This window comes from Pyrus communis, chromosome 10, assembly GCF_041283825.1.
Source record: "Pyrus communis isolate YQ-2024b chromosome 10, ASM4128382v1, whole genome shotgun sequence".
NCBI lineage: Eukaryota > Viridiplantae > Streptophyta > Magnoliopsida > Rosales > Rosaceae > Pyrus > Pyrus communis.
In genome coordinates, this window is record NC_142574.1 from 30811219 (window position 1) to 30827606 (window position 16388).

Genomic DNA, 16388 nt, shown 5'->3' on the forward strand with positions numbered 1-16388 from the left:
TTTTCTAATTGAGGTAGAATCTGTTAACACATGTAGGTCATATCTTTATTAGAGAGATAGTACAAATATGTGAAAAGAGTAGTATTTTACTATTTTTGTGTGTACACACACACACACACTTAATGAAGATGTTGTTGCTTAAAGAATAAATATAATTAAGAGATTTGATTATTAGGTAAAGCACTTCCATTCAATACCTAATATTCTTTGTATATCCTTAATTACAACTCCCTGTTCATACCTAATATTCATGGTTCTTGTAAATTCAGAGACTAGTATTTTCTCTCTATTTTCCTTTCTTTTTCTGACTATATATTAGTGTTGATTTATTATGACTGCAAGGCTAGATTAATATAAGTTCAAATTTCGTAAATAACAAGTTAAAAAGTATTTTATTTTTTCATCCTTTAAAAAAAAAAACCTTTTTAAAAAAGGGAAATAACGGAATAGGAATAGGCCCAAATAGGAGAGGGCAAAAACAAGAAAAATCCAGAAGCCGAAGGAGTAAACCTTGATCTAAAACATTGCCTCTTTTATGTGTCTTCGATGTTTTTCCTTTGGCCAATTTTCTTCCTAATTGTGCCTTTGGCATTTTTTTTGTCAATTCTTCCATACCTACAACCCTTAACTCGTTAAAAAACTATGAAATCTAGATACTTTAGTCTAGAGCTAATTCAATGCTAGAAGAGATCCCAAGTACGGATATTCATTATCCCGGTTATTAAGCATAAAATTGTATATGAAATATGAAATCTTCAACTCATGGAACTAATTAATGTAACAACTCAGACATGTATGTATATATGTATATATGTATATATATGTGTGTGTGTGTGTATATATATATAAGAAGATACAATTTACAAGGACACAACAAAGACAAGATCTGTACTCATGTCGGCCTTGGAGTGGTACTAATTAATTCCTAATCAAAATCATACTCAATACATACAAAGCCTTAATTTTTTTACAAGATTTTTTTTGGACCGGATTATTTACAAGGGTCACAACAAAAGAAAAAAGAACTTTTTTTTGGTTTTACAAAAACAGAATGCTGTTAATCATACGGAGATTAAGTTATGGGTAATACTACTATTTATTGCTTTCAAAGCCCTTAAGACCATCTGGGAATTAGGGTTTCAGTGGTGCTGCGGTTCGGACTCAATTTCATTAGCCAGTTCTTTTGTGAGCATGTCAGCCCGATCATCATGTCCACCAGCAAACGTATAAACCCTAAAAGCAAACTGAAAAGCCCTCCACAGCATTTTAACACAAATCTTTGCTTGCTTCTGATCAGTTTTTGTTCCAGTACTCTTCTCTGCAGCCTTTGCTTCTCTCCTTTCCTGCATCATATAACAATTCAAAGTCAAACTCTCTTTTCCAAATCATTGTTATATGATTGTTTAAAGTAATTAACTCTGAGTAGCTAACCTTTAGTGCCATCTCCATGCAGCTTGAGGAAACATCCACCATGGCTTCTTTGATCCGGATGAGGATATTGAAGTCGAAATGGATATTCTGGCTCTGAAACTTCTTGGCTTCGTCGTCTTTAGTTCGTTCCATGGCGTCTATTTCTCCTTTGATCTGTGTATTACATTTTTTTATTAGTTTATGGAAAATGGAAAGAGACAATTAAGTAATTAAGATTGTATAAAATGAACATTTATGCACCTTATTGAAGTAGCGTTCTGCCTTGTCAAGGAGCTGACCCAATGGAGCCACTAGTTTCCAATTCTGCAGTTCAGTGAGCATTGTATTTAATTTTTTGTGCAGTGCTGCTGCCATCCTTATTGTTTCCAACTTCTTTGTTGGGAACCCTTCAATCCTTGATAGCACCTACAATTCGCAAAACGGCATGTCATGAAACACGATCATGAAGTGATCATATAACTACTATGGAAATGAACAAAACTAAAGCGGACAATGAGTGGTTATTGACCTGTGACTCATCAGTCAAGTGTTCAAGAACAGATTCGACTTTCTTGTGAAACTGCATCAGCTCATTCATGTCTTTTGTTTTGAAAGAACTAAGGGTAGTTCTCATTTCCGTGATAGGCTTTGTATACTTCTTAACATCTTCTTCAATTTGTTGAAAGTATGCTGATCTGAGACACAAAAAGTAGAAACTTACTATGATTTTCGCTTTATTTGGCTTTGAGTACTTAGATTACTTATCCGTACAAGAAATACCTCTTTGTCATCTCTGCTAGAGCATCAGCCATTCCTTGTTTTCCGCCAGAGCTGCTTCCAACTCCGCCCTTTCTCCCATTGGATGCTTTTCCATCCAAGCTAGATCCTTCCACCTTTCCCTTGAGAAGGCGATAGAGACTCCCCATTTGGGATGATCTCTTCAGTTTGGTGTCTTTCTTGGGGCGCAAGGATCTTCCTGCGCCGAGTGCAGGAGGTGGGGGTGGAGCAGCTCCATTTGATGGGCCTTTTAACATGGGTGGTGGGGGTGGAGGACCTCCATTTGATGGTCCTGGTGGAGGTGGTGGGGGTGGAGGGCCGCCAATTGACGATCCTGGTGGAGGAGGTGGTGGTGGAGCTCCATTTGACGATCCTGGTGGAGGTGGGGATGGAGCCACTATTGTTGACCCTGGTATCATTGGTGTTGGTGGTGGGGTTGGTGGAGTTACTGACACTGATCCTGGTGCCATTGGTGGAGGTGGTGGGGGTGGTGGCCCCCCAACTGCTGCTACATTTTGTGGTGTTAATGTTGGTGGCGGCGGAGGAGGTGCTGTAACTTGTGGCTGCAAGGTGGGCATTGATGGTGGTGGCAGCGGTGTTGCAACATTTAGCTTCAATGTGGGTAATGATGGTGGTGGAGGGGGTGTTGGTATTCTTGTTGCTGCTTGTGTATTAGGCAGTGAAAGTTGTTGCGCTGGTGGAGGTGGAGGCGGAGGCGGAGGCGCTGATTTTTGTTGTGGTAGTGTTGGCGGCGAGGAAGGCAATGACAATTCTGTGGTGTCTGCTTCCAATGTCTCAGGGGTTGTGGTTGGAGTTTCAACATCATCACTTGTGTTGTCTATTCCCTTTCCACTAGAGTTCTCATTCAAACTCAGATTTGGGGCTACTACTTCCTCATCTGTTGCTGCAATTTTCTTTTGAGGGTTGCTGTCTAATTCTGTCCCAATTGATGGTTCCTCAACCAAATTTTCAATCTTTTCCATACCATCGCCGGTGCCATGAGCTCCTTGTTTCGACAAGTGAAGAGACAAGTTTTTAACATCAATTAGATTCAGCTTCCCAACTGCTTGCACTCTCAAAGTCCAAAGCAATGGTGATTTGGAACCAATGTTGGCCTTCTTTCGTGATCTAGAAGAACCATCAATCTCGGGAAGGACAGAAGATGGAGTGACCGGAGAAGGGCAGGTGGAGCCTGAGGTGCAGCTTTCCGAATCGCTCAAGAGCTTCCCGAATGAGCTATTCCGAGGGCTGTAATCTTCTCCTTTCTGGTCATCCTGATCCATCATATCGAACTTGTCCCATGCCATCTTCATCAAGCAATCAAGTGTTCCCAACACCATCTCAACTACAAAATCGTATAGAGTTGCAATCAGCCTTAACTTAAAATTTCACAAAAGGAAGAAACTGTTAGATTGTTGCTTCCTTTGTCAAATGGAGAGGCCTCATCTAGTCCTAGAGAAAAATTTGAACCTACCGAGTTGCTCAGAATTGACATTCTCCTTGAGTGATGGGAATTCATATCTCGGTTTGTCCAACCTGTCATAACTTGTCATCCAAGACTCTCCAATAGATTTCAATGCCTTGCAGAAGGAGGCCAGGACCTGAATGCAGATGTTTAATTTGTACATAAGCTTAATGGTCTCGAGTATAATTACATATGCGTTTTAAGCCATTTCTTATGGATCTTAAATTCTTAATTACCTTTTCTATAGATGCTCCCTTTATTTCTGATAACTGTTTATGCAGCACAATTTCAGGGTAAAGTTTCTGTAGATCTCTCATCAATCTCATTACCATCTGCAAGCAGAAAATAATAGGAACATTAAACAAATTGTCGTTTAATCCAGAAAATTAAACAAGATTTCAACAGAAAAACATCTTCTTTTAGGGAAGTGTATGATGACATTTTTAGAGTTACTGTAAGAGCTCTTTGGAAAAAGGAAAAAAAGGGACACATACCTCATTTGTGGCAGCAGAAGCATCACAAGCTGGTAGGTCGATGATGTCCCTGAAGAAGATGATCTTCTTCCGGAGCTCAGTCATCCGAACCCGGTTGCCTGAATCTTCGGAAGACCTATCTTTTGGCATGCCTCTCCTAGAAGCATTCTTCTGTTTCACAGGAAGACCCTTGGGCTCCCTAGAGTCTTTCATTGCCTGCAAGAGCAACTCTTTTCATAACCATTTTCTAGTCTAGACCTTATTGCTAATCCATACCTAATCAAAGATTATTTTCTTTTATGAACCTTACTCAAAGATTTATGGCTACATGCAACAAATTTAATCTGGACAAGAAACAAGGCTGCCATGTTTCCTTATAGAATATTAGCATGCCTAGATGTAGATGGTCAGTTTTTGTTAGAAGCTAGATTTAAACACGATGTGTCACATATATATAACACATGGTTAAGGAAATTAAACATGGAAGCACAAAAAGTACCTTAATTCCAGAAGGCTTGTGACGAAACAATGGACCGAAACAGCTTCCGATAGCCATGGCTCGAACCTACGCCGAGACTTGCGACGAAGCAAAGGTGATTGTGGTGATGATGATTGAATGACGAAGAAAACAACGACGACAAAGATGATGACGATGACAATATTGTTAAATGATCATACAACTGGGTTTTCAACCATTACTGGTCAGCACACCTTTAAAGCTTCATGTGAAAAGAAAACAACTCCAAAATATAAAATTGTAATGCGTTCAACAAGATGGAAACACAATTTCTTCGAAAAAGAAAATGAGATAAAAACACAATTACGTGCGAGGCACTTAATCCTTGGGTTAATTAGTATGAACAAGAAACTGGAAAAACCATTTCTTTCTTTCAGCCTTGGAACTTTCTCTGAAAAGAGAAGCCAAGCAAAATCAGAATGGCAAAGTCCCTTTTATTAAGGAAGATCATCTAGTAGGCTGTAGCCGTCTCAGACCTAAACTTTCCTTTCTTTTTTTTCTATTTTATTTTTAATTAGGTTTTTTAATTAATTAATTAATTAATTACCTGTTTAGTTATCTAAATCGTGCATTCCTTGATTGCAGGAACTGGTGCTAGATTTTGATGGCTGGCAGCTATTACAGAACGATACAGCTTCTCACTTGAGTAAGATGAGGTGGTGGTTGTATTATCGTTGTACCAGAAAAATCTGAAATTTCTAAATTTTATTTTCTGTATCAATTATCCATTTAAACAAAATTGATGCCATAATTAACAAAATGCATCCTTATCAAAAGTTTTGTTATCGGAGTGATAATTACGTGCTTATGTTCTAACATATACACGTGTCTGTTTATTAATACAATATATATATATATATATATATATATATATATTTTAGTTAAACATTTTCAACAAAGTTTATAATAAAATTTTGTACGAAATATCCTACATCGACTAGGTCAAAATAAAAATACCTATACGTCAAATATATAGTAGCTAAGGTCTTGATTACTCCAAAAAACGTGGTGTTATTAGTCAATGTTCATATCTCATTTGTTTTCCATTTTTGATTTGACTTGACAGCAAGTACCCCAATTGGCGATTAGAAAGTTGGAACCTGGAACATTTCTATCCTCTTCTTTTCACCAAATTTGGGCAGTGAAGCCTTCATATATTAGGTCGTTTGCCTTGGTCAAACAGAGAGTTCTGAGTCCGTGGTAGCCTTTGCAAAGGAAGATGCATGATATTGTAATTTCACAATAAGAGGGACAATTGTTCGTGTAGTTTGTATACTATGTGGATATAAACACTTCAACCCATTTGGTGAAAATTCCAAGCGCGACCGTGGCCAGCATGGACAAGGGAGGTTCTAATGTTTAATCAAGAATATATCATCTTTGAGTCGCATGATAAGGGAGACACTCACGTGTAGATACTTGAATTTAAATGGTATTAGCATTTAGTAAGTCGAGAAGAATCACCTTTTTATTATTCCAAATTGCCAAACTCAGCATCCCATGAATAAATAAATAAGCAAAAAGTAGAGGCATCATGCCAAAGGTATATGTCTATAAAAATATATAGCTGGGGATATTATACAAACAAATCATGAGTATGAACAAATATGTATTGCAGTTTGAAGAACTCATGTACTCAACTGCTTTGTATCCATTTACAGATTTAGAGTTCTCTTGGTAGGTTGTAGTTTACTCTTGGGAGAACCCTTTGCCGTTTTGCCTTCTAATGAAGCTCTTCTGGGTGCTACTGGAGAAAAGCCAGCCGCTGCCGTTTTCTCAGCAATTCGTTTTTGGCGCTCTATCCGCAGTTCCTCCATCTTTTGCCGAATTTCTTCTTCCTGTATACAAGCACATTCTCATCAGATTCCATAAAAAGAAAATCAAAAGTACGACAATGAGAGGTATCCAAATAAATACTACATAATAAGCAACTGCACACTCATTATTTACCTTCTCGAATTTGCTCTTTTGTATTGTAGGCCCCCTTGTAGGAAATACTTTTTTGCTTTTGATATCAGGTCTGTTGTTAACTAGGGATCTCTTTACGATGTTAGACTTTGCTTCTTTACCGCGTTCTTTTGGTCCAGGAACTTTATTGCTCTTCACATTGGTTGCCATACCGTTCGAAGCAGGCTTGTTATCCACACCATCAGTTGTCTCAACACCAGAATGTTTTCTATTTGCCTCGGTAAATGAAATATCTGCTCCGTAGTCTATAGTCCAAGAAATTTCAGCGGACTCCAAGTTGGAATCCCTTTCAAGAATCATGCTAAGGTCATCTGGCTCAGATGTTCGAGTCTGTGGAGTATCCATAACTCCATTTTCCTTACGCGCGGCTAAACTCAGATTGTTAACCATGCTTATTTCTGTTTTCCATGGTGATTCATACATATCATCAACTGCTGACCGAGACTGTATAAAGAAAGAATCATCTCCGCATATATTGCTTTTTCTCTCCGACGTGAAGATGCAATCACCATCAAAAACTGTTTGCTTCTTTGGTACTTTCTGGTCTTCTGTACTTTTTGAATGATTCACGTCAAACCAATCTTCTCCCCTTACAGTCCTGGTTACAGTAGACTCAGCAGCAGAAGCAGAAAAGGCAGACCTAATTTCAGTTTCTGATTTTGCCGATCTCTGCAAAAGTAATATGTCCTCATCTGCACAATCTTTTCTCTCCATAACTGAACTGAAATTTTCTTCATTCCGAAAATCTTCCAACTTAACCTCATAGTCATTTGTTCCATTCCTCTCCATCGCAACCAAAGGATCAGTTGCCACTGAAACTGTTAGTTTCTTTGGAGTTCTCTCGAGATTGAGCCCCAAATTAGGCCTCTCTGCTAATGAATTACCATCTTCAGACTTCGCTATAAAATGTGCATCTTGAACATCAATGGGGACTACAGCACGAACTGTCAAATCCTCATTACTTGATCCATTAAACATAGAGCGACTCTTCTCCACATCTCTTTCTTGCAAGTGTGACTCATGGGATACCTCCAATACTTCTGCTTTCTCAGTCACCTCATCTGAAAAAGATTCATCAGAAACTCCTCCTTTATTACCATCCCTCCTCTTGGGGGTGATGTAGTTGATGTTTTGAATGACCACTTTCCGCGAGGATTTCTTCTTAAACTTCTTTCTGGATGAATTCTCCATATCAGAATGCTTTCTCTCTTGATATGTCTCTGAATCTGAATTAGTCTCAGAAGTGGAGTCACTGGACTCAGTTTGGTTGCCTTCCCCTGAGTAGTCAGGTCGTGTTTTATTCTTCTTCCTTCTTCTTGAAGATGGCTTCTGAATCCTATGATAATTCGGTTCCCGACCATTGCTTGCTTCATCCATGTTGGGAGGCCATTGCATGTTCCTTGGATAATGAGGAGGAAAGGACTGCATAGTAGGGAAAGGATATCCATGATATGGAGGCAACTGGTTTGTATGGCCTAGTGAACCATAAAAGTACTGAGAATTCAGATGTGGAAATGGCATTGGCGCTTGAACTTTTTCACTACTTAGGATACCGCTATTGGGAAGATTTAACATAACATTTTGATTAGTGACCTCTGCTTCATTTGTAAGTGTAATTTCGGACGCTCCCCTGAATTGCAGATCTGATGAAGAACAGGCCACTACTGCTGCTACTTCTTTTATCCATAAACCATCTGTGTGCTTTTGCTTGTATAATTCCTTGAAGTTAATGCATGCTTCCCTACAAATAACCAACACTTGATCTTAAGAAACTCCAGCAGGCTCAACATTACAGCAAAATAAAATGAACTATATCTAATTTCTCCAAAAGGACGTGAAAAGTAGACCATGAAAATGCGATTAGAGTAAACGACAGATACTAATTTGCAAAACAAAAGAATCCAAGGTCCATCTGGTGGCTGATATGATATCACCTAAGTGTAGATTTCAAAAAAAGAGACTAATGAAACAAAACATAATTCAAATAATCAACTTTACTGGTTACAAGTTTATACCATAAGCGTGAAGCACCAAATGCATCCGAAAAAGAAATGAGATCATCCATATTGTAGATTTCAAAACCAGCAACAAGGCCACGGGCATAAGCCATGGCTTGCTGTTTCTGAAGCAATGCCACTCGAGTTTGAAGAAGGTGTTGAAGGCAAACCCTGTCATATTACAATAAAACTGAATGAATCAATGACAAAAATACTGAATGACACTGCAAGTGAGACTAATTCATTCATAATTGTAGCTATCCAAAAGAAATAGTTACTTGGAGTTTTCGTTTTTTACAACAGCCCCTGCTTCTTCAAGCTCACCTCTTTTCTGAAAAGAAAAATATAGTAGCTTAAGTAATGAGATCATTCTTTGAGAATACCTCACTTGTTATGTAATCTATATATAAAATACCTCCAAAGAACCAGCTGATTTCCTTGTACTCTGATTAGCAGATACAACTCCTGATAAACCAAGATTAATTAGGGATCAAATTGCAAAGTTCAAGTCCTCATTCGATCCAAATCGAAGAACATTCTTTCCATAATGTAAGAACATTATCTGATATATCAAATGCCTTAACCTAGCCTCCAAACCCAATTATCAAATAGAGAAAAACAACGGTTTTAATGCCGGAAAACGAGCAAGATGATCAATGCCCAGAGTTGGATTTGCCCTAAGATCACTAGAACAGAAACAATACATTCAACACAAAGAACAGAACTTACCCAATACAGCACCAGAAAGGTTGATCATAAATCATAAAACCCATAAATTAAAAATGAAAAATTCAAAGATTTTGATGAGATACCTTCCTCCAGTTGAACTGAACTCTCAATCTGCAAAATCTCCTTTTCAATACTGACAAACCTCTCCAGAACAGCTGGGGTGCTAACAAACCTCACAAATCTGCCCCACAGTACATGATTAAAGAGAACCAAAATAAATTTTTTATCCAAATTAGAGATTAGAAATTGTATCAGTGAGAAATGACTCAAAATTTGGGAACTACCGTACCTTTGAAATGTGGATTTGGTGAACCAGGGTGCCATTTGGGTAGGCGGGCGAAGAGTAATGGAATACCCACCTCTGGAAATCTCATCTTTTACAGATTTGAGGTGAGAAACAAAGGGTTGGAACAACCCAGATGCTAGTTTCTCAGATTTGGCTCCATAGAAGATCACCAAGTCACATCTGCACTCATTTAATTTAGACACAAATTAGAAAGAAATTCAAGATTAACACTAAGCAGAGTGAAATACAAATTAGTCATAGTGGGCGAGAAAGTGGAAAGAGTGCAAAAGGAAGTGATTTCTGTACATTATTTTTCTCTCCATGCACAGTCTGTTGGATTGAATAAATCAAAAGAGAATTGGGCTACAAAAATAAACAGGATCATACTGTAGGAGAAAAGGGTTGAGTGCAAATATAGCTACCTGGTTCGAGTTGGAGTGAGCTGAAACAAAGCATGGTCGAGGGGAGCTTCCATGGCGGAAAATGGAAGAAAAGAGAGACTACAACTGCAAGTGCATAGTTTCAGTGTGTATATTGCAAACGGTAGAATGTCATATTCCTGGAACGTGCATGTCACATTCCCACAGTAGTTCCAAGTTGAAATGGAAGAGACGGAGAAAGAGCAAAACAGTTCAGAGACAGCTAGGAAGTGATGAAGCTTTGCACATGCCAATCATAAAGGTGGGCGGGATTATAGAATCATAAAAACTATTTTGAGAGTTGTCATGTTGTACAGCTTGATATCAAAATCCATTAGAATCCAAAAACATGACTAAGCGTCTCGTAATACATTGTCACATGAAGAGGCTTACGCATATAACTTATATTAACAACCTGTTTCAATGTGGAAGGAAGAAAAGAAAAAAAAAACACTCTAGAACCTATGACCACTTTCAATATCTAAAGGAGAAAAATTGGATAAAGGATTAAAAATGAGAGTCACAAGTTTTTGCGAGAAAATATGCCTGTTGACTTTTTATAAGATTTTTTTGCGTGTGTAGTAAGAACATAAGGAAATAGTTACTCATCCCTATCTGTTATTGGTCGTTAAGTGATTATTGGCTGTTGGTTGTTGCTTCTTCGTTGTCCCTAAGTGGCATAAAGGTCGGGGCTTAAGCCCCACGCAAATAGATTTAATGACCTTACTTGGTGAGTTGGTGTACAAGCAATCCTGATAGAAATTAGTAGATAACAAGATAGTCGAAGAAGCAAGGCACTGAATGATAGTAAAATGAAGAAGTAAATCATGGAAAGCGGGGTTACGCAATAGGGAGAGGTTCTTAATAAATAAATAAAAAAGTGAAGAAATGTTGCGAGGTCAATCACTTAAGTGTATATGCGGACACCTGGAATGTGAAATCCTGTTCCCAGATTATACTATTTAAAGTTACGTATTTCGTATTCGTATTCATAGTTTCTACGCTTTTATATTTACGGCATATAGTTTTTTTTCAGTAAGTAAAAGGAGGAAATTGCCCTTATTGTATTAAACGGGGATTCTTCGCGGACGTATTTGATCCTTTCATGATTTTTCAGATTTCTTTACATATTCAGATAGTACGTCTCGATATGGATGTGTGGGCATAAACAGAATGTAATTTGGAGTTGTAATGAAGAAGTTATAAACGAGTAAAGACAGGGGCGAAATGGTCATTTGATCATAAATCTAGAAGGCTCCAGCAAATCTGATGTGCCACGTGTGTGGCTGTGATTGGAGAAGGAAGAGAGAAATGTGATTGGAGAAGGAATAGAGAAATGAGAGAAAGGAGGGGGTGCTGCCCAATCAGAAAGGGGGAAATGAGGGAAATGAGGGGATGAGAAAAGGAAAGAAACCGGATCTCAAAACCTTTGACCCGATGACCTGGTTCCTCCACACTCCCTGATGCCGATTCTGGCATTTTTCCGATGATCAAAGGCTCGCCACCACCTGGAAAACATTTCCCATCATTCCCTTTTCCATCTACACCCAAAAACCAACGAGAATTGACCTCGATTTCGAGAGATTGCACCGATAGGTTTCGCGGGTGCACGATGGCGAAATCTGCCATTTCTAAAATGTTTTCCATCGATCACCACCACCAAAATACTCTTCTCAAGCCCAGGAACAAACCCCAAACAATTTTGGGGCAATGGTGTAGCGGGGAAGTCGAATCGAAGAACACCATTTTTGGGTTTTCGACAAATTGAGGATGATTTCAGGTGTTTTCCGGCCGAATTGGACTTCGGCCTAGGTATGAAAGTTCTTCCCCGTGTTGTGTTCTACAATTTGTAAAATTTGGTAATTTTTGGAGTTAGGTGAATTTTTCGGCGAGTCGGGGCAATCGACCCCCACCTGTGGTGGCGCGTGGCTAATAGGCCAATATTCTGATTTTATATTTGACATCCGATTGATGAAATTTCGTCGTTTGAACATATTTTCGTTAAGGTCCGCCACTTGATCATTATAACAATTGATAATCCGGGACTTGTGGATCTGGATGAATTGAATTTTTAAGTTTGTATAACTAATGGTTGACCGCTACTTAATTTTAGTGATTGGCAGAGATCCCACCGTTGGATCATTTCGAAATTTTAGGATATTGTTCTAGAAAATAAATGAGACTCTTGGAAAATTACGGATCGGAAATCCGTGGACGGATATTTCAGATCGAATTACGTAGGGTTGTGGACCCCACCGTTGACTGAGATTTGACTTTTGGTTAACATGTCTCGAATCGTTTTAAATACTAAAATTAGTACTACTAAAGTCTAAGTGAAGTCTAGTGGGCCTACATTGGTTAGTGAGTGACTTTAATGTATGTCATATGGTTATTACCCTGATTTCGTATTTTGTATCCTTTATGGATATCACTTGATTTTATAAATGTGATTTCTATTGAAATGTGAATTTTTTTTTTTTTTTTTACTATTTACCTATTGATCTATGTTTATTAAATGTGATTTGACTTGTGTATTGAAGATATTTGTGAAATGTGATTTGAAATGCATGTTGGATTGTTCGTTAAATGTGAGGGATAATAGTAGACCGTTAACCCATTGTCATGAGAATTCGTTGCTTCGTTATCATTTCATTTCTTGCTTTGTTAATCCGTTCTAAATTTAGTACTTATGCTTGTTTCATTTCGTTGAGCCTTCATGAATTGAGTAACTTGATTCATGTCTTATTTCTTCAAGCCGTTGTTATGTTTCTTGAACTTCAGCTCGATTCCATTGAGTGGTCCAGAATTGTATCCTGCTTTGAATTTTATTGAGTGGTCCAATATCCATTGTACTCCGTGATTCTGTTGAATGGTCCGGAATTGTATCCACTTGGATTCCGTTGAGAGGTCTGGAATCCCTTCTACTCCGCGATTCCGTTGAGTGGTTCGGAATCGTATCCTGGTTTGGATTTCGTTGAGTGGTCCGAAATCCCATTTGGTACTTTGGTTCTATTGAGTGGTCTGGAACCCGATGTTGTTGGATTTTGTTAAGTGCTCTGAAATCACATCATTGACTTCGCTGATTTGTTGGATTCGGTCTAAATTGAGAAAGCTTCAGAGATGTAGGCTTCGACTGAACTGTGTTACTCTAGCCCTATATTTTGGTGTATTGTATGTACTCTTGTTTGGCTTATGGTTGATGTTTAGTGTGGTACTCTATGTTGTCTACTAGGAAGTGTTTTACGAACAGTTCAGAGTTTAACAAATGGTGAACTACGAATGGCTTGATCTCGTCGGAGGGTACATAGGCAGTCTAACAAAGAGGTTAGATGCAGCCATAAAGTATACGAAAAATTACTACACAATCTGAATCTTGTGTTGTGCTTTGCCTATATCTTGGAGGCGGGGTATGTTAGATATACGGGTACTTGGTGATATAACGTGTCGATCTTGGATGTACGTCGAGATTAAGGCGTGACACGGAAGAAGAACACGGGTTACTTACAATTTTTGTAAAAAGTTCAATTTTTTAGCTTTCGCTATCTCTATTGTGTGCCAAAGTAAGGAAAATGATATGAGTCATAAGGGTTCTCTTGGTCTTGGCCTAACCACCACTCCGGGACCCATATGGAAGAGGTCATCCCACTAAGGAAAATGATTTAAGTTGAACAATGAAGAACCTATAAAAATACTAACATGGCCGTCAACATAGTTAGAATGGAGTTATCTATGTTTGTCATAACATCTTCGAAATGTCCTATTGGAAGCTTAAGCAAGTTTTATAGAACTTAGTAAAACCGGTTAAAAATCGTGAATTATTGGCTCACATACCATTCTTGAGGTTTCACACTATTTTTTCAGTGACTATTAAAGAAAATGCTACAAGCCAGGCATCATGCATTGCTAAAGTTAATGTCTCTGTTGGGTTTCCAGGAATTGATCGCGTAGACAGTGGAAAAGATTCAAGAGAATTAATATATATGTGAAAGGAAATTAAGAAATTACTTAATTTGAAATGTATTTATTTTCCTTCCCCATGCTTTTTCGTCCATAGGTACTGAACAAGACTAATGGCTCAATCAGCATATTATTTAAGAAGGAAAGTTACCGGTAATGAAGGAATTAGACCACTCAACCAATTGTCGTACTTGCAGTTTTTAAGCACATGACAGAATACCAAAAAGCTCTGAGTTTGGTCTCAACTCTACCGCCTCTCTTAAATTGGCTTTGAATGAAAAAATAAATAAAAGAACGGAAAGTAAAGCATTTAGGATGTGCATAATATATATTTGTGTTTAGCCAAGTTGACTAAAGTAGTGCGTTCCTCCGTTTATACTCAAGTTCAAATTCTCATCCTAGTTGGTTGGATGAATTGTGTAAAATTTAGAATTTACCTGCTGGGATAGCCCTACCCAAGTCAAACTAAGATTTTAAAGGATTTTAAAGAATTTTAAAAATGATAGATTTGATAGGATTTAAGAGGATTTAAGACTACTACAAAATTCATATGGATTTTAAAGAATTTGAATGGATTTAGTTTGTAGATTTTGGTGGATTGTAGTAGATTTTCATATAATTTTTTTATTGAAAAAAAAAAAGAAGGAAAAATCTTTCCCCTTGTCCTACTGTACTCGGTAGCCACTTTATCCCCTCCCTTTTTGGGTCCCCTTTCACACAACCACGGCTTCATCTCTTTCTCAATTGATAGATCAACATAACTTTGGTGAGCTTTTGAGCACTACACCACCAACAACCATCACCACCGACTGCCATTTTGTCATAGACGTACGCTGTGGTACTTCAATAGTGCTTGTAGTACCACATACATTAAAAAATCAGAATGGCCAGAGAGTAGTATTAATCAAAATCCTAGATTGATCATGTCCTTCGATGATCATACATGCCTAATTAAGGTCTAATGGTCATAATAAGAGATTCCACCAAAGTATATAGAGGTTACCTATGTGTGGCTGGGGGTTGGTAGAAATTTAAGGACTGGCCAGATGGAAAATGATTTGAAATCCTAGGGAGTGATGTAGTCAAACTCGGATTTGAGAGGATTTTAAAAGACTTTAAAAATCTTAGTGTAGTCAATTAAAAGATTTTAAAGGATTTTAGAATCCATCCAAATCTAAGTGTATTAAAAAAATTAAGATTTTGGAGGATTTCAATAAGTTGTAAATTTTGTGGGATTTGAAAGCAAAAAGTATATATAACCAAGACTAAAAAGAATTCAACTTCACCCCCTAGGATTTCAAATCCTTCCACCACAATCCAACCTCACACCTTAGGATTTCAAATCCTTCCACCACAATCCATAAAAATTTTGTAGGAGTCTTTAATCTTCTTAAATCCTATAAAATCTATCACTTTTAAAATTCTTTAAAATCTTAGTTTGACTACACTTAGTCTTGGTTATATATATATATATATATTGTCACATCCCAGCTCGAGCACCCACCACATCTCGGGCTCAACTTTATTGTAGCACGATATTGTCCGCTTTGGGCCCTGACCATGCCCTCACGGTTTTGTTTCTGGGAACTCACACGAGAACTTCCCAGTGGATCACCCATCATGGGATTGCTCTCCCGCGAACTCTCTTAACTTCAGAGTTTCGATGGAACTCGAAGCTAGCGAGCTCCAAAAATGTCTCGTGCTAGGTAGAGATGAGAATATACATATAAGGCTTACATGATCCACTCCTCTGGATGATGTGAGATGTTACATATATATATATACACACACACACACACTTCTTGCTCTTAAATTCCACAAAATCCACAACGTATTGAACTCCTCCAAAATCTTAATTTTTTTTAATATGTGATTTCTCAAAGCTGGTGCTGCATTCAAAGATCAGATTAAGCTGTTTGGAAAAATAATGATAATAAAAAGTAATAGGAAGGTTTACTTTCATTGATGATCAATCATAAGATTACAACTGGTATTTATACAATGGCTTTACACACAAGATAATGCCAAATTATCCTAACAACCTGCAGTCCTATAACTACCAAATCAAACCGAATAACAAACTGAAAAATACAAAGCCAAACAATGTGAACTAAGTTTTATCTTTTACAATAGAATTCTCCTTAATAAAAAGAACCAAACCTTTAAATGGAATTTGTAAACAAATGACGTGTCACCAATAGAAAATAAGCACGTTAATCAACACTTAGTAATAATCCAATCATCAACATCCACATTATTTGGTTTACAAAATTGGGTCTCTTAGAATCACCTTATTTATCACCGTTAGATAAGTTTAAAATGTATGTAGTGAATAGACAGAAATTTTAAAATTTAAACTCATCTAACAGTGATAAATAGGTGAAAAACTT

The 16388-nt window shown here is 37.7% G+C and overlaps 2 protein-coding genes across 3 annotated transcripts; both read right to left on the bottom strand.

Annotated features, from left to right (window-relative positions):
• Positions 1-903: 903 nt before the first annotated feature.
• LOC137730080 (Hydroxyproline-rich glycoprotein family protein) lies at positions 904-4869 on the bottom strand. The gene is made up of 9 exons (XM_068469146.2): positions 4625-4869; positions 4147-4341; positions 3889-3984; positions 3662-3788; positions 2191-3532; positions 1940-2105; positions 1672-1836; positions 1432-1584; positions 904-1343 (listed from the first exon to the last, which is right to left on the bottom strand). Exons 1-9 carry the CDS (start codon positions 4679-4681, stop codon positions 1140-1142), a joined length of 2505 nt encoding a protein of 834 aa, XP_068325247.2. The 5' UTR covers positions 4682-4869; the 3' UTR covers positions 904-1139.
• A 1214-nt stretch (positions 4870-6083) lies between these two features.
• Positions 6084-10420, bottom strand: LOC137728965 (COP1-interacting protein 7-like). 2 transcript variants are annotated; one of them, XM_068467782.2, is made up of 8 exons: positions 10045-10420; positions 9626-9802; positions 9420-9517; positions 9023-9072; positions 8886-8938; positions 8626-8778; positions 6593-8351; positions 6084-6480 (listed from the first exon to the last, which is right to left on the bottom strand). In XM_068467782.2, the coding sequence occupies exons 1-8, from the start codon at positions 10095-10097 to the stop codon at positions 6298-6300; spliced, it is 2526 nt and encodes an 841-aa protein (XP_068323883.2). In that variant the 5' UTR covers positions 10098-10420; the 3' UTR covers positions 6084-6297. The 2 variants fall into 2 exon arrangements, with proteins under 2 accessions (XP_068323883.2, XP_068323882.2); XM_068467781.2 differs by having other exon boundaries at positions 9929-10299.
• Between the last annotated feature and the right edge of the window lie 5968 nt (positions 10421-16388).